General features: G+C 36.0%; 1 protein-coding gene and 1 long non-coding RNA gene across 2 annotated transcripts; both read right to left on the bottom strand.

Moving 5' to 3' along the window:
- Window positions 1-344: 344 nt before the first annotated feature.
- On the bottom strand, window positions 345-15,915 carry LOC127877425 (uncharacterized). Its single transcript, XM_052423295.1, has 4 exons — window positions 15,301-15,915; window positions 14,501-14,932; window positions 5,216-5,314; window positions 345-4,354 (listed from the first exon to the last, which is right to left on the bottom strand). The coding sequence occupies exons 1-4, from the start codon at window positions 15,472-15,474 to the stop codon at window positions 4,253-4,255; spliced, it is 807 nt and encodes a 268-aa protein (XP_052279255.1). The 5' UTR covers window positions 15,475-15,915; the 3' UTR covers window positions 345-4,252.
- A 5-nt stretch (window positions 15,916-15,920) lies between these two features.
- On the bottom strand, window positions 15,921-21,391 carry LOC127877428 (uncharacterized). Its single transcript, XR_008048434.1, has 3 exons — window positions 19,932-21,391; window positions 17,488-17,562; window positions 15,921-15,979 (listed from the first exon to the last, which is right to left on the bottom strand). It is a non-coding gene; the product is annotated as an uncharacterized LOC127877428 (long non-coding RNA).
- Window positions 21,392-25,389: the final 3,998 nt, after the last annotated feature.

The following is a 25,389-nucleotide window of genomic DNA, read 5'->3' as shown; positions in this document are numbered from 1 at the left end:
GTTCCAGCATCGTCAAAAAGTATTACCATCAGTCATTTCAAGATCACAATCTGGTTTTATTAAAGGACGATACATTGGTGAAAATGTACGTCTGATACAAGAATGCATAAATTATTTCAACCAACCAAACAATTCTGGCCTCATCTTCTTTGCAGACTTTGAAAAGGCTTTCGATTCACTAGACCATTCGTTTATGTTCTCTTGCTTAGAAAATATGAATTTCGGTGAAAGTCTAATTAAATGGGTAAAACTATTTTATACCGATATTAACAGTATAATTATTAACAATGGCTTCTTCTCAAACAGTTTTAACATCGAACGAGGGGTACGACAAGGATGTCCACTCTCATCCTCACTATTTATTATATGCATCGAGTATCTATCACACTATATACAATCAAATAGACATATAAATGGAATATCGCTAGAACCTGACGAAGAAATTAAACAGTCGCTATTTGCTGACGACGCAACTTATTTTTTAAATGACAGTATTGACTCATTCAATAATCTTATAGAATCGCTTACCCTTTTTGGAATGGCATCGGGTCTTAAACTTAACAAAAGTAAATGCACTGTGCTACGAGTAGGTAAATTTAAACAAAGTAATATTCAACTTAAAAAAGAAATGAAATTCCACTGGACATCAGATGAAGCAACAAAGTTAGGAATAACATTCACAAACAATGAAAATGAAACAGTTCTAAAAAACATACTGCCTAAACTACAAAATTTAAAAATTGTCTAAAATCATGGCAGCATCGTAAACTAACACTAATCGGAAAAAACACGGTGTTGAAAACGTTTGCACTACCTAAATTAATTTATACACTAACAGTTCTCCCAAACCCACCAAAAGATATTATTAAAGATATACAATCAGAAATATTTAATTTCATATGGGACGGTAAACCTGATAAAATTAAGCGAACTCAGTTAATTCAATCTGTAGAAAATGGAGGTATCCAATTAACGGACATCTACTCATTCTTGAATGCAATCAAATGCAGCTGGGTTAAAAGATATCTAGATAATACCAATACAAGTAAATGGAAATTATTCTACCAGGAAATCCTAAAAAAATATGGTGACTCCTTACTTTTTGAATGTAACATCAGCAATACCATTTTGCATGAAATTGCAAACGAAAACATATTTCTATCAAATGTTTTATCAGCATGGACTAATGTTACTCATCATCTAGAAACCCAAATCATCAGTAAAACTATTCTATGGAACAATAAAGACATAACTTCAAACAATAAGACTTTTTTCTATAAACATTGGTTTGAAAAAAACATTTAATATGTCGACCAATTGTACGATTACAGAATAAAAGACTTCTATTCTTTTGAGAATATATGTTATATATACGGAATACCTTCAGGCAATTTCCTTATGTATTACACATTAATTAAAAGCATACCCATACATATTAAATCTACAATCTTGTATTAAATTAATACAAATAACACACCATGTACTCGAACATCATTCACGGAAAACATACTTGCAAAACAAAACAAAACAAACAAAATATTTTACAAACTACAAATTAAACACCCTGCAGAAAACTCCAAGATTCAAAATAAATGGCAAAGCATTCTTCGAGAACAAGAATTAAATTGGAAACAAATATTTATCATGCCATATAAAACAACTATAGATAGCACACTGAGAAATTTTCAATATAAATATGTCCACAGAATCATAGCTACAAATAAATACCTTTTTAAGTGCAACCTATCCAACACAAATTTATGTGATATATGCAGCGAACACATTGAAACAATAGAACACCTTTTCTGGGAGTGCAAACATATTCAAACTCTATGGAACCAGTTAACAACTTTTCTAGAGAAACAACAATTAAAATTAAAACTGTCTCTCTTGAATATCAGTTTTGGTGTGAATACTTTTAAAATACCAGAAATTAATAACACTGTGGACCACATTATCATATTAATTAAATATTTTATATTTAGCTTCAAATACAAAAAACAAATACCTACTTTCAACTGTTTTATAAACTATTTAAAACTAAAGATCCAAATTGAAAAAGAAATAGCCCTCAACAACGATAAACTTCATATTTTTGAACAAAAATGGAAACGCATAAACTTTCATAACCCAGTCCAGTTGTCATCCACCTAACTCTACGCAACTCATCTATAGGATTGATTATTACATTTAAAAATAACAGCATACACCACATGCAACCAAAGCAAAAAAAACAACAACATTATATCCTAGCATATCATGTATAATATGTGTTTGATATTATTACTGTTGTATTATACCACTTTTGTTTTTGCTTATGCACATATTTACATTGTATGTTTTATATTAAATAAAAAAATTAAAAAAAGAACAGTTCTTCTGAATGTATCCATTATTATTCTCGTACTGTTTTTTAGGAAATGTATACTTTATATCAAGACCTAGTAGAATGATTTGAAAATTAATTTTACTTGTGCATCTTTGATATATGTTTTTACCAGTGAAATACCTTTTAAAGACAAGAGGGTCATGGGCCCTAAGGTTCTCACCTGAGACTCAAAGAAACTTAAGTATTTTGAGAGGTGACTTCCAGAGTGTTAAATGTTTCACTGTAGCCATATAAAAGAAAACTGCACCGCCCCCTGGGGGCCATGTTTTTCAACCAATGAATGCTCTGACCAAGACTCATGAAGATTGGACAATACATGTGTTGTCTTTCGGTGAACCAGAATCATTTTCAAACTCTTCCAAGATATAAGAACCAATGATCTGACCAAGTTTCATGAACATTTGAAAATAAATTCAACTCCTGAAGCTTTTTACTAAGCTTTTTCTTTAATTTGACCATGTGACACAGTTTCCTAATGGACCAAGATATTATCGGGACTATCTTAAGATAGGAGGCACATTGCACTGACTGTTAGCCCATCTGTCTGTCAGTGACAGATGCAGAACATTTCACTACTTCATCTAGCTTCTATTTTCTATAACTCTTTGTCTTCAGAATAAAGAGTTTACTATCCTGGGCACAAAACAGAAAGAATGGTTCGCAATGCATTTCCGCCAAAGGATAATTTAAATCGCCAAAATTGTAAAATTAACTTCATTCTTGAATTTGGGGAACAACACCAGAAGCCCTGCTTTCATGCCTATGATGATCTCTATCCACACATGGCCATCCAACCTATACTTTGACCTTGTCTAAAAAATCCTGCATCAACAGCAGGAAATGTGTGCCTTTATCAAACAAAGGTAATTGTTATTACTTCTTCAAATGAAACTCGATATGTGGAGACCATAAATTTGTCAGCATGAGTAATTCTTAATCATACAATCCTTCATAGACCATATAACTATACACAAATTTATTGATCAGTTTTTATTGAGTTTTAAATAAAACAACAATTGTACAATATTACACATATAGTATATAGAACTTAAATGGTAAAGTGTCTGAAAGTTGACTTGCAACACACCGCAGACCTAACACTCCGAGCATAAAATTACACACATAATTTTACCCTTTACGACTTGGATACTATTTTTACGCATTTGTAATCCCTTAGAAAAGTTAATTTAAAATACATGATTGGATGCAAACAATGTATTAAACTATAATTAAACTTAGTTTAACACATGAATGAACCAACAAGACAAGTGTTAATAGAACACAGATGCCACCACATTCCACTTGAATTTGACCTTTGAACTTTTAGTTCAACCATGACCTTTGAGGTAGGGAGAGGTATGTTACACAATACATGTCAACTTATGATGGTTAACATTTGTGCAGTTATTTCAAAATCTCATATATGTCAAAGTTATGGCAGATAAATGAGTTATTAATCTGTTTTATGGAAAATTTGACCTAAGATTTCTTATTGTGACCTTGACCTTTGAGGAAGGAAGACTGATTTTATAGCCAACATGCCACCTCCAGATGGTTTTAATTTTGTGTGCGATAACAACATTATCCAGAATATTCTAACAATTAAAATCTATTTAAGCAATATATGGTTGTGTGATAGCAACTAATCCAGAATGTTCTCCATTAAAATCAAGTTAAGCAATAAATGTTTGTGGGATTATAACTTATTTAGAGAGCATAAATAACATGTTTTTCTGTACCAATTGTGAGTCAAACTAGCATATCGACCTTCAATTGTCTTGACCATGAAATATTTGCATGTTTTTCATATGTCACAAACATGCATCACTTTGTCAATCACAGAGTTCTTGCTACGAAGGTCAGTTAGGATTCCTTCATGGTGGACTGGTGTTGCATTTTCTCCAGCCTGGCTTTCTGCTGGAAATGTTTCATGAATTTCACAACCTGCGGAGATCTCAGTAAAGCCTGAAAGATGAAACAAAAGAGCTGCGTTCTGAAAAAACTGGGCTTTATGCATGTGCTAAACTGTCATCTCAGATTAGCCTGTGCAGTGAACACAGGTTTATCAAGGACAACACTTTCCGCTTTTATGGAATTTTTCGTTGAAAGGAAGTCTCTTTGAAATAAAAATCCAGTCTTCACAAAAAGTATCGTCGGTGGACTGCACAGACTAATCTATTACGACACTTAAAGGGGCCTTTTCACGTTTTGGTAAATTGAAAAAAAAAAAGGTTTATGTTTAGCAAATTTTCGCTGTAGTTATGATATTTGTTAGGTTACTGAACAATTATCATGCTCTAAAAAATTCATTATAGGCATCTTTTGACGATTTAAAAACCTGAAAATTATAAAGCCTTGCAACGCGAAACGATTGAATAATTTGGAGTGTCCGTTGTTGTCGTTGTATTTTGTGACACTACGAGGATTGCTTATTTAAAGCATAAAATACATCACTAACTGTATGAGCACAGATGGCCGAGTGGTCTAAGCATTAGACTTTTACTCCAGTGGTCAGTGGTTCGAGCCCAGTTTAGGGTAACGTTTTTTTCTTTCTTTAATTTTATTCTTGTGTTTTTACTTGAGCTTTTCAGATCCAATGTTTACATTTATCAATATAAAGCATTTAATGACAAACTTCAATACATGCACAAATCTGTGAAATGGCCCTTTTAAAACACATGCATTAACTTCAGTTTCCCAAGAATGACGCTCATACAGACAACATTGAAACATGCAACAAAATAAGGCAATAGCTAAAGAAAGCTAAACAGTTGTTTGGATTGTTGGTCAAAAATACACAAATCTGTGAACAAGACCTTAATATACCATTTTTTTCTCGGACAGTATTTCCTCCAATGAAGGTTTGAAGCTGAGGTCCGGACCTGCCTGTACTTCCCCCTCCTCCATCTTGACTGCTCCAGCAACCTGCCAGGGAAATACAATAAATCAGCCTCCCTCTGGCAAAATTGGGCTTAATGCATGTGTGTTAAGTGTTGTCCTTGTTTAGCCTGTGCAGAGGCGAAACTTTCCGTCTAAACTGGATTTTTCGCTAAGAAGAGCCTTGAAACAAAAAATAGAACAAAAGGGCCAAGATGGCCCTAGTTCGCTCACCTGAAAGGAGTCGGTTCATTCAATGTTTACCTAATGTCCAACTTGACCTAGATATTGACCAGACAAACATCCTGGTCAAGTTTCATCATTATTGAACCAAAACTCTGGCGTATGGAATGTTTTTGTTTTTGTAAGATTTGACCTGGTTACCTATATTTTGAGTTGACCCCCCTTACCGAACATCAAACTTTGCTTACAAAAATTAATATTATGACCAAGATTAATAAAATCTGAAACAAAATTGTGACCTCTAGAGTGTTAACAAGGATTTTGTATAATATAATGAAAATTTGGACAATCTAAGGGCAATAATTATGGCATTAATTATGCGATTTTGCTCATCATCAAACTTGACTGAGATCTTTCAGCAACTTTGATAAAGAATGCTTGAGAAATGTGAATGCTAGAGTGTTTACAAACAAAATGTGGACGGACGGACAGCGGACAAAGACCAATCCTAAAACCTTACCTGAGCAATCAGGTGAGCTAAAAAGTGTGTTTTACCGATCTGAGCCATTTTCCAACTTGTCCAAGAAATCAATACAAGAGGGCCATGATGGCCCAGTATCGCTCCACTGCTGAAAAAAGGCTGAAACAAATATTCTCTGCATGTGCAAATACTTAAATATAGGCCCTATTTAAGCACATGTACACTTTTGTGACCCCCTGGGCTTGGTCAAATTTAACCACAGGGGCATAATTTGAGCAAACTTTGTAGAGGACTACTATATCTCACTACATGTTCATACAAAATATGGTAGCCCGAGGTCCTAGATTTAAGGACAAGAATATTTTAAAAGTTTTCGCAAAATAAGCAAGATATAAGCGTATATAATGTTCAATTTTGTGACCGGGGGTCAGGGTCAAATTTTACCCAAAGGGCATAATGTGAACAAACTTGGTAGAGGACTATAAGATGTTACTGCATACCAAATTTGGTAGCCATAGTCTGAATTGTTTTCGACAAGAAGATTTTTTAAGATTTCACAAAATAGGTCCTTTATAAGCGTTTATTCAATTTTGTGACCCCCCAGGGCAGGGTCAAAGTTGACCCCAGAGGCATTATTTGAACAAATTTGGTAAAGGTTTATTAGATGTCACTACATACCAAATTTGGTAGCCCTAGGCCCAAGGGTTATGGACAAGAAGCTTTTTAAAGTCGTCACAAAATAGGCCCCATATAAGCGTATGTTCAGTTTTGTGACCCCTCGAACAGGGTCAAATTTGACCCAAGGGGCATAATTTGAACAAACTTGGTAGAGAACTATTAGATGTCACTACATACCAAATTTGGTAGCCCTATGCCTTATGGTTAAGGACAAGATAATATAAAGTTTTCACAAAATAGGCACTATATAAGCATATAATCGTTTTTGTGGACTCCAGGGCAAGATCAAATTTGACTCCTGGGGCATAATTTGAACAAACTAAGTGGAGGACTATAAGATGTCACTACATACCAAATTGTGTAGCCCTAGGCCTAATGGTTATGGACAAGATTTTTTTTTAAGTTTTCACAAAATAGGCATTATATAAGCATATGTTAAATTTTGTGACACCCGGGGTAGGTTCAAATTTAACCCCAGGGATAAAATTTGAACAAATTTGGTAGAGGACTATAAGATGTCACTCCATACCAAATTTGATAGCCCTAGGCTGGATGGTTATGGACAAGTAGATTTTGAAGTTTTCACAAAATAGGCCTTATATAAGCATATGTTCAATTTGATGATCCCCCGGGGCAGGGTCAAATTTGACCCCAGGGGCATAATTTCAACAAACTTGGTAGAGAACTATAAGATTTAACTACATACCAAATTTGGTAGCCCTAGGCCCAATGTTTATGGACAAGAAGCTTTTTAAAGTTTTCACAAAATAGGCCTTATATAAAGTATGTTCAATTTTGTGACCCCCAGGGCAGGGTCAAATTTACCCCAGGGGCATAATTTGAACAAACTTGGTAGAGGACTATAAGATGTCACTACTTACCAGATTTGGTAGCCCTAACCCAATGGTTATGGACAAGAAAATTTAAAGTTTTCATAAAATAAGCCCTTTATAAGCATATATTCAATTGTGTGACCCCCGGGGCAGTTTCAAATTTGATCCCAGGGGAATAATTTGAACAAACTAAGAAGAGAACTATTACATGTCACTACATACCAAATATGGTAGCCCGATGCCATACAGTTATGGACAGGAAGATTTTGAAAGTTTTCACAAAATAGGTCTTATATTAGCATATGTTCAATTTTGTGACCCTTGGGGCAGGGTCAAACTTGACCCCAGGGGCATAATTTGAAAAAACTTGGTAGAGGCCTTTAAGATGTCACTACATACCAAATTTGGTAGCCCTAGGCCCAATGGTTAAGGACAAGAAAATTTTGAAAGTTTTCACAAAATAGACCTTATTTAAGCATATGTTCAATTTTGTGACCCCAGGGGCAGGGTCAAATTTGACCCCAGGGGCATAATTTGAAGAAATTTGGTAGAGGACTATTAGATGTCTCTACATACCAAATTTGATAGCCCTAGGCCCAATGGTTATGGACAAGTAGATTTTGAAAGTTTTCATCAAATAGGCCTAATATAAGCATATGTTCAATTTTGTAACCCCCTGGGCAGGGTCAAATTTGACCCCAGGGGCATAATTTGAAGAAATTTGGTAGAGGACTATTAGATGTCTCTACATACCAAATATGATAGCCCTAGGCTCAATGGTTATGGACGAGAAAATTTTGAAAGTTTTCACAAAAATAGGCCGTATATAAGCATATGTTCAATTTGGTGATCCCCCCGGGGCAGGGTCAAATTTGACCCCAGGGGAATAATTTGAACAAACTTGGTAGAGAACTATAAGATTTCACTATATAGTATATACCAAATTTGGTAGCCCTACCCCAATGTTTATGGCAAGAAGCTTTTTAAAGTTTTCACAAAATAGGCCTTATATAAGAGTATGTTCAATTTTGTGACCCCCAGGGCAGGGTCAAATTTACCCCAGGGGCATAATTTGAACAAACTTGGTAGATGACTATAAGATGTCACTACATACCAAATTTGGTAGCCCTAGACCCAATGGTTATGGACAAGAAAATTTAAAGTTTTCACAAAATAAGCCCTTTATAAGCATATATCCAATTCTGTGACCCCCGGGGCAGTTTCAAATTTTACCCCAGGGGCATAATTTGAACAAAAAACCTATGTATTGACTAAGTTTCACGATGATTAGGCAAAATATGTGACTTCTATAGTGTTCGATCACAAGGTTTCTCACTATATAGTCACATAAGGAAAACTGCCCCCCCCCACCCCCTGGCGGCCATGTTTTTTTACCGATCATGATCATTTGCGAACTCATCTGAGATATATATAAAACCAATCATTTCACCATTTCACCAAGTTTCCTGATGATTGGGCAAAAAATGTGACTTCTAGAGTGTTCACAAGCTTTTTTTACTTTATAAATATAAGAAAACTGCCCCCTCCCCCCTGGCAGCCATGTTATTCAACTGACCAGAACCAACTCATCTGAGATATGTACAAGAGGGACAAGATGGCCCTAGTTCGCACACCTGAGAGGAGTCGGTGCATTCAATGTTTACCTAATGTCAAACTTGACCTAGATATTGACCAGACAAACATCCTGGTCAAGTTTCATCATTATTGAACCAAAACTCTGGCGTAGGGAGTGTTTTTGTTTTTGTAAGATTTGAAATGGTGACCTATATTTTGAGTTGACCCCCCTTACCAAACATCAAACTTTGCTTACAAGGATTTTGTATAATATAAAAAGTGAGTATATGACCTTGAGTATATAAAATAGTATAATATAATATAATGTAGAAAATTTGGACAATTTGGACTGTGTTTACAAGTTTTTTCTTTTTTTTGACCTAGTGACCTAGTTTTTGACCCGGCACAACCCAGTTTCGAACTCGACCGAGATTTCATTGGGACGAAGCTTCTGACCAAGTTTCATGAAGATCGGACAATAAATGTGGCCTCTAGAGTGTTTACGAACAAATGTTAACGGACGGACGTCGAACAAAGACCGGTCACAAAAGCTCACCTGAGCTAAAAAGATGCAATGATTATAATGCACACATGTCAAATGGATAACAAAGTTATAAGGTGGTCAAAACATCTACATGATAAATTCCATTTTTGATTGATTTAATAAGAAAATTCTATCAACTTGACCATAATATAGTTTCATGATCCTAGGCATAATCTTTCTGGAGTTATCATCCGAAAACCATTTTACTGTGTCAAGTAACCGTGACCTTGACCTAGTGACCTGGAAGTCAATACGGGTCATCTGCAAGTCATGATCAATGTACCTATGAAGTTTCATGTTCCTAGGCATAGGCCTTCTTGAGTTATCATCTGGAAACCATTTTTCTAAGTTGAAACACCCTGACCTTGACCTTTAACCTAGTGACCTGAAAATCAATAGGGGTCATCTGCGAGTCATGATCAATGTACCTATGAAGTTTCATCATCCTAGGCATAAGCGTTCTTGAGTAAAACAATTTTACTATTTTGGGTCACCTCAATGTACCTATGAAGTTTCATGATCCTAGGCGCATGCGTTCTTGAGTTATCATCCGGAAACCATTTTTCTAAGTGGAGTCACCGTGACCTTGACCTTTGACCTAGTGACCTGAAAATCAACAGGATTCATCTGCAAGTCATGATCAATGTATCTATGAAGTTTTATGATCCTAAGCATAATCATTCTTGAGTTATCATCCAGAAACCATTTTACTATTTCGGGTCACCTTGACCTTTGACCGTGTGACCTGAAAATCAAAAGGGGTCATCTGCAAGTCATGATCAATGTACCTATGAACTTTCATGATCTTAGGCATAAGCGTTCTTGAGCTTTCATCCTGAAACCATTTTAATGTTTCGGGTCACCGTGACCTTGACCTTTGATCTAGTGACCTGAAAATCAATAGGGGTAATCTTTGAGCCACGATCAATGTACCTATGAAGTTTCATGATCCTAGGCGTAAGCGTTCTTGAGTTATCATCCAGAAACCATTTTACTATTTCGGGTCACCGTGACCTTGACCTTTGACCTAGTGACCTCAAAATCAATAGGGGTCATCTGCGAGTCATGATCAATGTACCTATGAAGTTTCATGATCCTAGGCCTAAGCGTTCTTGACTTATCATTCAGAAACCATCTGGTGGACAGACATACGGACCGACATAAGCAAAACAATATACCCCCTCTTCTTCTAAGGGGGGCATAAAAATGTGACTTCCAAAGTGTTCGATCACAAGGTTTGACCGAAACCATTTTTGAACTCAACTCTCGTACCAAAAAAACAAATGTTCTGACCAAATTTCATGAAAATAGGGCCAAAAATGTGACTTCTAGAGTGTTAACATGTTTTCACTATATACATATAGAGAGAAATGTCCCGCCCACTGGCGGCCATGTTTTTTCACCGATCCGAACCATTGTCGAACTCGTCCAAGATATCAATAAAACCAATGTTTTGACCAACTTTCATGATGATTGGGCAAAAATTGTGACTTCTAGAGTTTTACAAGGTTTCTCTATAGCAAAATAGGGAAAACTGCCACTATATACCGGTACATATAAAGAAAAATGCCCAGCCCACTGGCGGCCATGTTTTTTCACCGATCTGGACCATTTTTGAACTCGTCCGAGATATCAATAAAACCACAGTTTTGACCAACTTTCATGATGATTAAACAAACATTGTGACTTCTAGAGTGTTTACAAGGTTTCTCTATAGCCAAATAGGGAAAACTGCCACTATATACCGGTACATATAAAGAAAAATGCCCCGCCCACTGGCGGCCATGTTTTTTCACCGATCTGGACCATTTTCGAACTCGTCCGAGATATCAATTAAATCAATGTTTTGACCAACTTTCATGATGATTGGGCAAAAATTGTGACTTCTAGAGTGTTTACAAGGTTTCTCTATAGCCAAATAAGGAAAACTGCCCCGCCCACTGGCGGCCATGTTTTTCAAAAGACCGGAACCACTTTTGAACTCAAACAACATATCATTAAGACAAACATTTTGACAATGTTACATGAAGATTGAACATTAAATATGACTTCTACAGTGTTTACAAGGTTTTTCTTTTTTTGACCTAGTTTTTGACCCAGCATGACCCAGTTTTGAACTCGATCCAGATATCATTGGGACAAATCTTAGGACCAAGTTTCATGAAGATCGGACAATTAATGTGGCCTCTAGAGTGTCAACGAACAAATGTGGACGGATGGACCATGGACGGATGGACGACGGACAAAGAGATCCTTAAAAATGTTAACTGGGTCACACTTTATTCTCCCAACACAGATCCAAAAAAGGTCACGTGGTATAGGCACCATGATATATCCAATCTCACCAAGCAGCTTTGTGATTATTGAAGTTAGATAAAGAATAATGCCTAAAAGCATAATCATGAAGTTTGGAAATAATCTGATGAAATATGTTGAACAAAACAAGAGGGCCTGAAAGGCCAAAGTCGCTCACCTGAGATACAGTACACTCCACTCGTTTTCCCCCCAAAAAAGCGCTCCCTCCGCGGGTTTTTTTCTGCTGGCGAGTGTTCACGCGGCGTTGGAAGAGCGAGGTGAACTCGATAAAACGCTCGGCGTTACGCCGCGTTCGCTAATTCCCGCAGCGTGTATTACTTTAGGCTAGTCGGTAAATGCAGACACTTTCCGTTCTTATCAGCGACCGCCGCGCAACGCCGCGTTAGCAGTGTGCTACTGGGCATGCCAAAAAATAAAAACATTGTTATAAAAAATTGTTTAAATACTGTAGTACATGTATAAAAAAGATAATTGTATAGAAAATTAATACGTATAAAAATTATGTTTTTTAATTCACAGGTACGTCTACAATATGAATGAATATAATACATTTGACAAATTAATATTTAAATCATAACACATATTACACAAGAATAAATGTTCCGTAAAATATCCAAATGAGAATAATAATTAGTAATCAGAAACACACTACGATTTTTAATTGTTAACACGACGTTTCCAAATGCTTCCAATATACAGTCATCAAGTATATTTCCCGACAAAAGCGCGCGAAAATTATACTGCAATGTACAAGGTCAAGGTACAATGTATACTCCCGCAAAGCGTGCGTGTATTGATTTTTTGATACAAACTTTGTAGCGCAGAGAACATTGAATTTTGTTGATTTCGGTTAAAAGTTTCTTTGGTATTTTTTAACGAAATTATATCGCGAATAAGTTGATATTTCCTCTAAAATAATTTCAAATCGAACACGCCGAATCTTTATCGTTACGGTATTTAAGAAGAGTTATTATTTTAACAGTAATTGTACTGAAAACTGATTAAAGAGGACATCTGGGCGGAACTGGATTTTAAGTGTTTGACGTTATGAAAGCACGCAAAGCTTGTCTACTGACCTATTGTGTAGACTGCTGTCTGCGGTGTTTTGACAAAAGGGATTAACATGTGTGAATGTCACTCTGCCGATTTGGTCCATAATTACTTGTAAACATTGTTTTGAATGTCGACGCAACAAGAATACAACTGTGAATATTAAATGCAACTATCAACTCAATAGTTACCACCTTCTTTTAGCAATCAATGGAATAACCTACCTACAAAGAGAAAATAAATGCATTAGCGAGCAGAGAATTGACTTTGTTCCGACAATTAAAACCATTCCTTATGCATTCGTTGAACGTGTTTACTTGAGTAAGTTATGCCTTTAGACAGGAAGCGGCTTTTCTTTGATTACGTCAAACTGTCAAATCACACAGATTTGCGAGATTTTTAGGGTCCTTGGTCATTTGTTTACATGTTCAGTATAGAAAATCACCTGCTAACATGAAAACTTTAGATTAAATTATCCAAATAAAAACAATGTTGCAAACTGTGTTCATATTAATTGGTAAGTATTAGTTAAAAGACGACGTTTTGTGTGTTGTAAATCAACGAGTTTTCTATACAACAACAACTACTTCTACAACCACGTCGGGATCGATCTATCTTGGTTGGGATTTTTTTTAATTGTAAATATTATAAAACATGTACATGTATGTACTTGTAATAAATGTAATTTTATTTGAAAATCAGGAAGTCAAACAAAATTAAATTGATCGTTATCTCGTAAAACGCGGTGTTTCCCCCGTGTTGCCAAAGCCGAGGGCCGCCGCGTCGGCTTATCAGTTTTGCCAATCGTTAACCGCCGCGTTCAAAATCATGCAAACGCCGCGTATAGCGGGATTTTCTTAATCTCCCTCCAGGTCAATCCCCGCGGAGTATGGAGGGAAATTGGGGAAAACGCGTGGAGTGTACTGTACAAAGGAACTGATCTGTTCTTTCAGCTCAAGATGTCATTAGAACAAATGTTCTGACCAACTTCATGAAGAGTGAACAATAAATGTACATGTAACTTTAAGAGTGCTCACAAGGTTTTACTATAGCCATATAAAGAAAAATGCTCTGCCCCCTGGTGGCCATGTTTTTCAACACACCATAACCATTTTTGAACTCATCCAAGATATCATTACTAATGATATCTTGGATGAGTTCAAAAATGGTTATGGTATAGACATATAAGGAAAAACGCCCCTTGGTGGCCATGTTTTTCAACCGACAGGAACCAATTTCAAACTAGTCCAAGATATCATTGAGACAAATAATCTGACAAAATTTCATTCATGAAGATTGGACAATAAATGTAGCCTCTCGAGTGTTAACAAGGCAAATGTTGATGCCACATGACGCACAACGCATGGTGCACGACGGACAAAAGGCAATCACAAAATCACACCATGTGCACACTTTGCTCAGATGAGCTAAAAGGATATAAATGTGTTCTAGTAACAGACCAACTGAACGAAATGATCAAAGAAATGCGTATACATTGATACCCAACTATTTTGATATTCTTAATTAAGCATTCAACATACACAATGTGTTTGATTAAATTGAAGTCAACTCACTAGTTCTTTGGTGACAGAAGATGTAGAACCGCTTTTTCTGCCCCTTCGTTTCGGTGACACCTTGTGCTCCTCCGATTTCTCATCGGAGCTCGCCCCCTCACAGGAGTCATCGAACACCTCTGCTGAGCATTCCTCGGTCACCATCTGCCCTGGATGGGGTCGTATCTCCCTGGGAGAAGGCTTCACAACAGGGGCTCGCACTGGGTTAAAATGAGATGATGCCTCGGTAAAAATTAGTGCAGTGTAACCTTTCTGATTAAGATGAGGTGTGGGATTTAAAAGTGAAACATGATCATCTATAGTTTGAAAGCTGCTCTGTGTGGTTTCAGAAGGCCTGTATACTGGCTGCCTGGTAACCTGACTGGCCTGTGGGGGCAAGTCCCGTCTTGGGGAAGTTATCTGGCATTCAGAGTCAACATCCAGGCCAAACACCTGAATAAGTACATACACTTTTAATTACCGGTAGGTTATAATATTGACTGATATTTATTTTATCTTAAATTATTAACACACAGACTTTAATTAGGTTATAATAATGACTGATATTTATCTTATCTTAAATTATGAGCACACCGATCAATATAATACTGGTAATTACATTTTTCAAAGGCACTAAACATCAATGGGAATGAAGAGTGGGGTGCAAATTATAAAAACCAGCCTAGAACATATTACATTCAGATCATAAAAGACTACTTATGCAACAACAGGTTATAAAATACAAATACAAGCAATTTAATCTTTGTTTGATTCCACAACTGGCCTTAATTGAAATGTACACAACAAAGAAGAAAATCAACCTGAAAGCCCTGGCTGGACTGCAGGCCACTGTTGTTATCAAATATAAATGCTGACAGACTGTAGGGCTGACTTTCTGTTGACCCTTCAAACAGGCTGGGCATTCCTGCAGCGGTCTCCAGATACAATGTCTCAGTGTCCAGTAAATCATCACCATAGTCATCCATTGGGTTCATTCTTGGCAAATGTGGTGTATGTCTTTAAATGTGCACAGTTTCATTTACACAGTATCACAGTACACAGTATCATGTTTAGTTATAAATAAATTACACTGAACATTCATTTATAACTCATTCACAAGTGCAATATGAGAGATTAGGCTCTGAGCATAGAATAAGATAAGGCTCAACTTTGCTTTATTACAAATTTGTGGGCTTGCTATTATGTATTTATAATCAGATATTTAGTCATTATTACTTATAAATGAAATTCAAACAACTTAAACATAGCATTTTCATAAAAATTAATGTTTTCATTTTAATATTAATTAAGGTATAATTTACATTTAAACTAACACAAGTATTTCTAACCCAAAATTCTTCAAATTATAGGGTATAGATAATTGTTATCTATACAATATATTATGTAAAAATAAAAATGAACACATTATCAGTTTATCTAAGCCTTTTCTAGGACTGGTTTAGCAGGCGCTGAAATTTCTTCACCTTCCAAAAAATCATCCTGCAATAGAATAAAATAAAATTGTTATGGATCATGGCGTTTTCAGCAAACAGATAACTGGAGTAAAAAATTAACAAGAGTTCCGCGGTCGGAGATGACCGCATTGAAGCCGGATTTTTGATTTAAATGACAGGAAAGTACCTTTCGTGTTTTTGTCAATGCAATACTTAAATTACTGAAATATTGTTCAAAGGTCAAAATGAAATGTAAGTACTTTTCAAGGCATGAGCAAACCTTGTGTTATGTTTTGAATGCATGCATATACATGAACAACAATAACAGTGACCTTGACCTTAGAATGAATGACCTTGAAATGACCAGTGGTCATCTAAGTGTGCTTGCAAACCTTCATGTCAAGTTTGAAGACTCTATGTCCAAGCATACCAAAGTTATAACAATTATAACATTTTAACATTTAAGGTCACAGTGACCTTGACCTTCAAATGAATGACATTGAAATGACCAGTGGTCATCTTCTAGTACTGGCCAATCTTTATTTCAAGTTTGAAGACTCTAGGTACAAGCATACCAAAGTTATAACATGAAATAAGAACTTTAACATTTTTACATTCAAGGTCACAGTGACCTTGACCTTCAAATGAATGACCTTGAAATGTCCAGTGGTTACTTACTAGTTCTGGCCAACCTTCATGTCAAGTTTCAAGACTCTAGGTCCAAGCATACCAAAGTTATAACAACTTTAACATTTTTACATTCAAGGTCACAGTGACCTTGACCTTCAAATGAATGACCTTGAAATGTCCAGTGGTTACTTACTAGTTCTGGCCAACCTTCATGTCAAGTTTCAAGACTCTAGGTCCAAGCATACCAAAGTTATAACAACTTTAACATTTTTATATTGAAGGTCACAGTGACCTTCACCTTCAAATGAATGACCTTGAAATGACCAGTGGTCATCTGTTAATCCTGGCCAACCTTCATGTCAAGTTTGAAGACTCTAGGTCCAAGCATACCAAAGTTATACCATGAAATAAGAACTTTAACATTTTTACATTCAAGGTCACAGTGACCTTGACCTTCAAATGAATGACCTTGAAATGACCAGTGGTTACTAACTAGTTATGGCCAACCTTCTTGTCAAGTTTCAAGACTCTAGGTCCAAGCATACCAAAGTTATAACAACTTTAACATTTTTTATATTGAAGGTCACAGTGACCTTGACCTTCAAATGAATGACCTTGAAATGACCAGTGGTCATCTGTTAATCCTGGCCAACCTTCATGTCAAGTTTGAAGACTCTAGGTCCAAGCATACCAAAGTTATACCATGAAATAAGAACTTTAACATTTTCGAGCACGCCGCCACCCCGCCACCCCGCCACCCCGCCCGCCCGCCCGACAACATCAATCTATAAGCCGAGATTTTTTCGAAAAAAATCCGGCTAAAAAGTTGTGTTAATATTTTATATCTTCTCTTTAAAGCATTAAACATACATCAAGTTAGTAGCTTGGAGAAATATTCAGTCAATATGGAAATGTTGTACTTACAATATTGTAAATTACTTTGATTAAAAGGGAACAACTTGGGCACTTTGCAACATCTTCACCATTCAGTAAATCCTCCTGCAGGTAAAATTAACATACACAATATAATGATTCTATGTCTTTGTCGAACATTGGTTTTGCCGTATAACAGTTGTAAGTTAATCCAACTTATATTACGGTTAATGATGCAAATACTTTGTATCTTAACATTCACAAATTCAAAATTGTATCTACAATAAAAAAAATGTATTTCCTGAATGTGTATGCGACTTTGATGCCGATTTTACAACCTTAATCATGATCCCATTTACATGTAGTTTAAACCTAGCATGATTTATTTAAGCTTGATTGCATAGCAAACCTAAGACTTATTTGAAACGCTCTCTAGTCCCTTTCATGGGACTAGAACAAGTATTTGGTTCTATGGGGGAAATTTAAAGAATGCTACCATAGTGGGGATAAAACCAAAGACCTCCTGATTGCTACGCTGACACCATTACAAATACACCCCTGTGACTATAAACCTTAAAAACTTAAACCACTGTTAATTTTGCACGACAGGTCATTGTCGGCTTTGGTACTACGTAAATGTACCCCGGGTACTCTTAAGTGTACTTAAATGTACCCCGGGTACGGAAAATATACTTACATGTACCTGGCCAATTATAACGCTAAATTGATCGTTGTCAGCTGATTTGTTCAAATTAATTATATTCATATTTATGCCCCCCTTCGAAGAAGAGGGGGTATATTGCTTTGCTCATGTCGGTCTGTCGGTCTGTCTGTCGGTCGGTCCGTCCACCAGGTGGTTGTCAGACGATAACTCAAGAACGCTTGTGCCTAGGATCATGAAACTTCATAGGTACATTGATCATGACTAGCAGATGACCCCCATTGATTTTGAGGTCACTAGGTCAAAGGTCAAGGTCACGGTGACTCGAAATAGTAAAATGGTTTTTTAAATGATAATTTTAGAATGCATACGCGGCCAACAGGGCACACTCTGAACAATATTACTGAAGCAACTGGTCTGTAATCCTAAATCTATAATTATCAGTCCAATGAAACTTTATCCTTTTAGTAAAATACAGTGGATCAGTAAAAATATTATCCGAATATAAGATTTTTTGTATATTTTGTATATTAAATATTGTGTTAATGTATAATTTTGTTGATTAATATAAATATAAGCAGGACAGGGGAGGTAATACACTACAGGGGAAACAAATGCAATAAGTTTAAATTTATTGTTACAGATTTGCCTCCCTTGTAATATATTTAAATTTTACCAACTGTAAGGCTAACTGCATTTTTGTAATGCATACTACTACTACTACTACTACTACTACTACTACTACTACTACTACTACTACTGCTGCTGCTACTGCTGCTGCTGCTACTACTACTACTACTACTACTTCTACTACTACTACTACTACTACTACTACTACTACTACTACTACTACTACTACTACTACTGCTGCTGCTGCTGCTGCTGCTGCTGCTACTGCTGCTGCTGCTGCTGCTGCTTCTACTACTACTACTACTTCTACTACTACTACTACTACTACTACTACTACTACTACTACTACTACTACTACTACTACTACTACTACTACTATTTCTTTTGCTACCACCACCACCACCTACTACTACTACTACTCTATTACTACTACTACTACTACTACTACTACTACTACTACTACTACTACTACTACTACTACTACTACTACTACTACTACTACTACTACTACTACTACAACTACGACTTCTACTACTACTACTACAACTACTACTACTTCTACTACTACTCTACTACTACTACTACTACTACTACTACTACTACTACTACTACTACTACTACTACTACTACTACTACTACTACTTCTACTACTACTACTACAACTACTACTACTACTACTACTATTTCTTCTGCTACCACCACCACCACCACCACCACCACCACCCACATTGACAAAAAACGTATTCAGTGACAAAAAACGTATTCACACAATGGCTGCTACTACAACTTATAGCCCATATAGGGGGGCATGCATGTTTTACAAACAGCCCTTGTTATGTCCATATTCTGTAAAATCGGCTCTTAAATTGTTGTTACTCCTGATAAAAAGCATTTTGATGGAGCTTTTTTTAAATGAAAAGTTTGTTATGTATTCTGTAGCACGTTTTAAGACATCGGATTTCGGGCGTGAAAAGCTGGGAATACATCTCGGTTAAGGTCTAAATTTGCCGGGTGTGTGTAAGTATATTTTCCGTACCTGGGGTACATTTGTGTAGTAGGGCTGTAACGATACATTCGAATATTCGAATTACTCGAATACTGCTGTGGACGAATCGTATTCGTTATTCGCCACCTCCCGAACTGAATATTTGACGAATACAAACGACGTGGTTTCGAGTTTGAAAGTTTAATCATCTTATCTTACCTTACAAATGAAGGTTCATACAATAAACCCCTATATTCAAATGTTTTTCTCCTTATTCCGGCGTTTTTCATCATGTTTACCCCACCCACTATGTTACACAGTGAGATTATAAACAAAAATAGCGGCCATCGGTTGAATAATATGTGCGACATTGAATTGAAAAAATTTCGATATTTGTTTAATGTTTATTTAGGTTAATTAGGCATGTACACTATTGTCAAATACACAACACGTTTAAATGTCAACACTCAACAGTAAATTGGTCATTCAGTTCGCCTAAGAGCTACTGTTTTCAATGAATTTCTCAGCGAGTGGCCAATATTGATTTTCCAGCTGTCAATCAAATTCTGCTTGATAAGCGCATCTGGCTCAGCGCTCAGGCAACCGAATACACGCCGACGCCACGTGTAGCTGTGTACAATAATATTAGCGACCTCTGCGCTATGAAGTTTTTATTTAGAAATCAAATATTTAAGTCCACGCTTTCCACGAGGAAGAATGATGTGATGTTGTACATGAAGTCTAATTATCGCATGATTTTTATCTGTACCCGACACACACGAGAAATGTTTATTTGTTGCTCAAATTTTCTTAACTTTCCATCAATAATAAAATCTGGAAATGATTTCGGATAACATGTTTAATTATGTGCATTTGAAAAAACTAAAATTGAATAATGTATTTTGTTATATCTATGGCCATAACACATAATGCAATAAGTAGTAAAACAACGTGTTTTGAGATTGCCAAACTATGCATACATATTGGTCTACATGCATGAATGACCTGACAAGTTATATTGCGGTCGGAATGAAGTGTACACGGTAAAATTTTTAAAATGACGCGTTCGTATGTTCCGAAATTCGCTTTCATTTACCCAAACTTTTCTGAAAGGAGGTACATGTAACATTTTAAATTCAGTCGTTGATTTGTCGTAATTACTAAATATGAACAGTGCTCTAAAATCGCGTCACGTGATTAACGCGTGTGTTTAATGGGAATTCCCCCATCCCACAATTCAATTTGTATATGCACTTGCGTAAAACGGCAGATGTTTGCGGACTTCAATATTAGCCTTTTTTGGGTTTTGAAAATAGAAATCGTAATAATACTGTATTATCGGGTAATTGATAGAGTTGGAACATGAACGTATATTACAATTCTGAAATAAAAGTGAGACTTCAAAATTTATGTCTGGGACGTCCAAAATTTTAGGCTTGGAAGTCAGGACTTCCAACTTTTTAAAGCTAACGAAAGCAGATGGAATTTTTTGTTTGTTTATCTTTACGACAATGTTTGTGCAACTTATCAACAAACATGGAGCCTAGCAAAGGGAATGCTCATAAAGTACACTCCACGCGTTTTCCCCAATTTCCCTCCATACTCCGCGGGTTTCGACCTGGAGGGAGATTAAGAAAATCCCGCTATACGCGGCGTTTGCATGATTTTGGACACGGCGGTTAACGATCTGCAAAACTGATAAGCCGACGCGGCGGCCCTCGGCGTTGGCAACGCGGGGGAAACTCCGCGTTTTACGAGATAACGATCAATTTAATTTTGTTTGACTTCCTGATTTTCAAATAAAATTACATTTATTACAAGTACATACATGACATGTACATGTAGTATAATATTTACAATTAAAAAAAACAACCAAGATAGATCGATCCCGACGTGGTTGTAGAAGTAGTTGTTGTTGTATAGAAAACTCGTTGATTTACGACTCACAAAAAGCCGTCTTTTAACTAATACTTACCAATTAATATATACACAGTTTGCAACATTGTTTTTATTTTGATAATTTAATCCAAAGTTTTCATGTTAGCAGGTGATTTTCTATACTGAACATGTATACAAATGACCAAGGACCCTAAAAATCTCGCAAATCTGTGTGAATTGACAGTTTGACGTAATCAAAGAAAAGCCGCTTCCTGTCTACAGGCATAACTTACTCAAGTAAACACATTCAACGAATGCATAAGGAATGGTTTTAATTGTCGGAACAAAGTCAATTCTCTGCTCGCTAATGCATTGATTTTCTCTTTGTTTGTAGGTTATTCCATTGATTGCTAAAAGGTGGTAACTATTGAGATGATAATTGCATTTAATATTCACAGTTGTATTCTTGTTGCGTCGACATTCTAAACAATGTTTATCAGTTATTATGGACCAAATCGGCAGAGTGACATTCACACATGTTAATCCCTTTTGTCAAAACACCGCAGACAGCAGTCTACACAATAGGTCAGTAGACAAGCTTTGCGTGTTTTCATAACGTCAAACACTTAAAATCCAGTTCCGCCCAGATGTCTTCTTTAATCAGTTTACTATACAATTAGTGTTAAAATAATTACTCTACTAAAATACCGTAACGATAAAGATTCGGCGTGTTCGATTTGAAATTATTTTAGAGGAAATATTAACTTATTCGCGATATAATTTCGTTAATAAATACCAAAGAAACTTTTAACCGAAATCAAGAAAATTCAATGTTCTCTGCGCTACAAAGTTTGTATAAAAAAATCAATACACGCACGCTTTGCAGGAGTTTACATTGTACCTTGACCTTGTACATTGCAGCATAATTTTCACGCGCTTTTGTCTGGAAATATACATGACTGTATATTGGAAGCATTTGTAAACGTCGTGTTAACAATTAAAAATCGTAGTGTGTTTCGGATTACGAATTATTATTCTCATTTGGAAATTTTACGGAACATTTATTCTTATGTCATATGTGTTATGATTTAAATATTAATTTGTCAAATGTATTATATAATACTAATTCATATTGTAGACGTACCTGTGAATTAAAAAACATAATTTTTATACGTATTAATTTTCTATACAATTATCTTTTTTATACATGTACTACAGTGTTTTAAACAATTAATTATAACAATGTTTTTATTTTTTGGCATGCCCAGTAGCACACTGCTAACGCGGCGTTGCGCGGCGATCACTGATAAGAACGGAAAGTGTCTGCATTTACCGACTAGCCTAAAGTAATACACGCCGCGGGAATTAGCGAACGTGGCGTAACGCCGAGCGTTTTATCGAGTTCACCTCGCTCTTCCAACGCCGCGTGAACACTCGCTAGCAGAAAAAAACCCGCGGAGGGAGCGCGTTTTTTGGGGAAAACGCGTGGAGTGTACTGTAGTTTCATACTATATAATGTCATGTCAAGTTGCTTAATTGTTCTACTCAAGGATTTTATTGGTACTAGTCATGTTTTCAAAACAGTATTCAAAGTTTAAGCAGTTCTAGTAACTGTAAGTCAGTGTTTTGTTATTACAAAGTGTTATATTTCATATTTTCAATATGCATTGATACTCAATTAATCAAATACTCATATTTTCATACTATGTAATGTCATGTCAAGTTGTCAGTATTACTTTTGTTCATTGAGATTCATATTCGTGAATAAATATTCGTATTCGTCACCCTGTATTCGTGATACGTATCGTATTCCTGACCTAGTGTATTCGTTACAGCCCTACTAAGTAGTACCCGAGCCGACAATCATGAATGACCAATCGAGCGTTAATTTTGGAAGATCCCATTTGACACGAGGACGGCAATAGAAACCAATGTCAACAGGGTAAAACCAAAATAACATATAGCTAGAAGTGACGCTTCTTAATGACACAGGCTAGTATAAATATGAGGATAAAATGAGAGAGAACATGATGGGTTAATGTAACCTTGTTATAAATGTGTAAGCTGTTGCCCATACTTTGGTTATTTCAAATCGGTCACCACAAGGACAGGGATAATAATACGTTTCAGTTTCTTTATCAAATTCCATGTCCTCAATTTCTATTTCATCATGAAACACTGTCATTGTGTATTAAAATAAACGACAAACTAATATCTAGTGTTTCACATGTTACTGTCATGTCGGAAGTAAATAATGATCAACGCATGCGCAGATGACATTAAATGGCTACATACAAATGCATGGGTTAACAGTCACTATAAAACATACAAACCAGACAGCACGTGGGACCCCGGGGGGGGGGGGGGGGGTAACTTCCTTTATACGGGTATATAGGGGTGTGCCGAAAATATGGGGGGTTTTTTTCGACTAAAATTATAGATATAGGTATGGTTTTGAGCATAAGTATAGATATGGATATTGAAATCAGAAATTTGCTTGTATATACATGCATATAGATTTGAAAGTATCAGTATCAAAATGGGTATGATTTTTCCATGGCAAAGTTGTATGATACATATATGAAATTTACAAATAAACATATAGTAGCAAATTCAATAAGTATACTGCATTCATATAATAGAGATAAAAATTCTAGTATGAAATGTGTAAACTATATCAAATTCTAGTAATGAAATGGGTCCAGTTTATAAAAATTCTTGTATTGAAATGGGTCCACTTGCTCAATGATATCGTATACAAATGGGTCTGCTTTTTTAAAAATCTTGTATCAAAATGGGTCTGCTTTATCAGAGTTCCGGTATAAAAATGGGTCACATTTCGGAAGTCTCAGTCTAAAATTTGGGAAGTTACCCCCCTACGCGTTGTTTATAGTTATTGATTAAAATAGTTACCTTGTGATTATTGATTGAAAAGTTAATTTATACTGATATGTTCTACATAAAGTCTCACCGCGGTCAACACAAACCGAAGACCACATGCATGATGTTTAGAACCAATTTGTCAAAAGCATAATTTGGTGAGTCATAGACCATAACCGGGTTGCAGCGATCTTACGACGAGCTTTGGTCGAGATCTTTGTTTAAAGCGTGTATTGATATTAACGCGACCACAAGATCTTCGCAAGAACCATAAGGGACACAGTTAAACCCGCAAAGGTGATGCTTTAGCGTGCGTTGTGTCGAAAACCCATCGTGCTTGCACATATTAACCGACGTTTTCCTTTACGGCACCAAAAATAATGCAGGATACTCAGAAGGTGGCCTTGCATGCATCACACGACTTCTAAGATTGCGCGCGCGCTGTTTAAGGATACATAGCGACGAAAGCGATGCAGCTGTAATAAAGACATAGGCACTTCACATTACATTTTAGTTAAAACAATATATAACATGCTATAATTATAAGTGTACGTTTTGAAAGAATTAAGAACGGGTCTAGGAATACGCGAGTGGACTTAAGACAAGCAATTTTGAGGCCAAAAGTATGTACATGTATACAGTATGGTCACGAGAATCAGATGTTAAGATGACGTATGAACACGAGCGCTTATTTTGGAGTTGTGAATTTAGGCCCATTATGCATAAAAAGACGCAATCGCACAGTAAGGCGAAGCAAAAAATTTTTTATAGAAGATACGGCAACAATAATGTAAACAGTACCGATTTCTCAGTAAAAGAGTTCCAGAATGAATAGTGTTGAATGTCTTGTAAAATGTATTGATGTTTGCACATACATACATTGTGAGCTAGTTAGTTGATAAATATACCAATACAGACA

Source organism: Dreissena polymorpha, chromosome 4 (genome assembly GCF_020536995.1).
Source record: "Dreissena polymorpha isolate Duluth1 chromosome 4, UMN_Dpol_1.0, whole genome shotgun sequence".
NCBI lineage: Eukaryota > Metazoa > Mollusca > Bivalvia > Myida > Dreissenidae > Dreissena > Dreissena polymorpha.
Note: the sequence above shows the minus strand (reverse complement) of the source record. Positions and strands in the feature narration are given on the sequence as shown.

Coding starts and splice junctions, on each gene's coding strand:
- LOC127877425 (XM_052423295.1), bottom strand. CDS start 15,474: ATGAACCCAATGGATGACTATGGTGATGATTTACTGGACACTGAGACA. Junction 14,933..15,300: donor AGTCCAGCCAGGGCTTTCAG/GTTGATTTTCTT, acceptor GTACTTATTCAG/GTGTTTGGCCTGGATGTTGA. Junction 4,355..5,215: donor TACTGTCCGAGAAAAAAATG/GTATATTAAGGT, acceptor TTCATCTTTCAG/GCTTTACTGAGATCTCCGCA.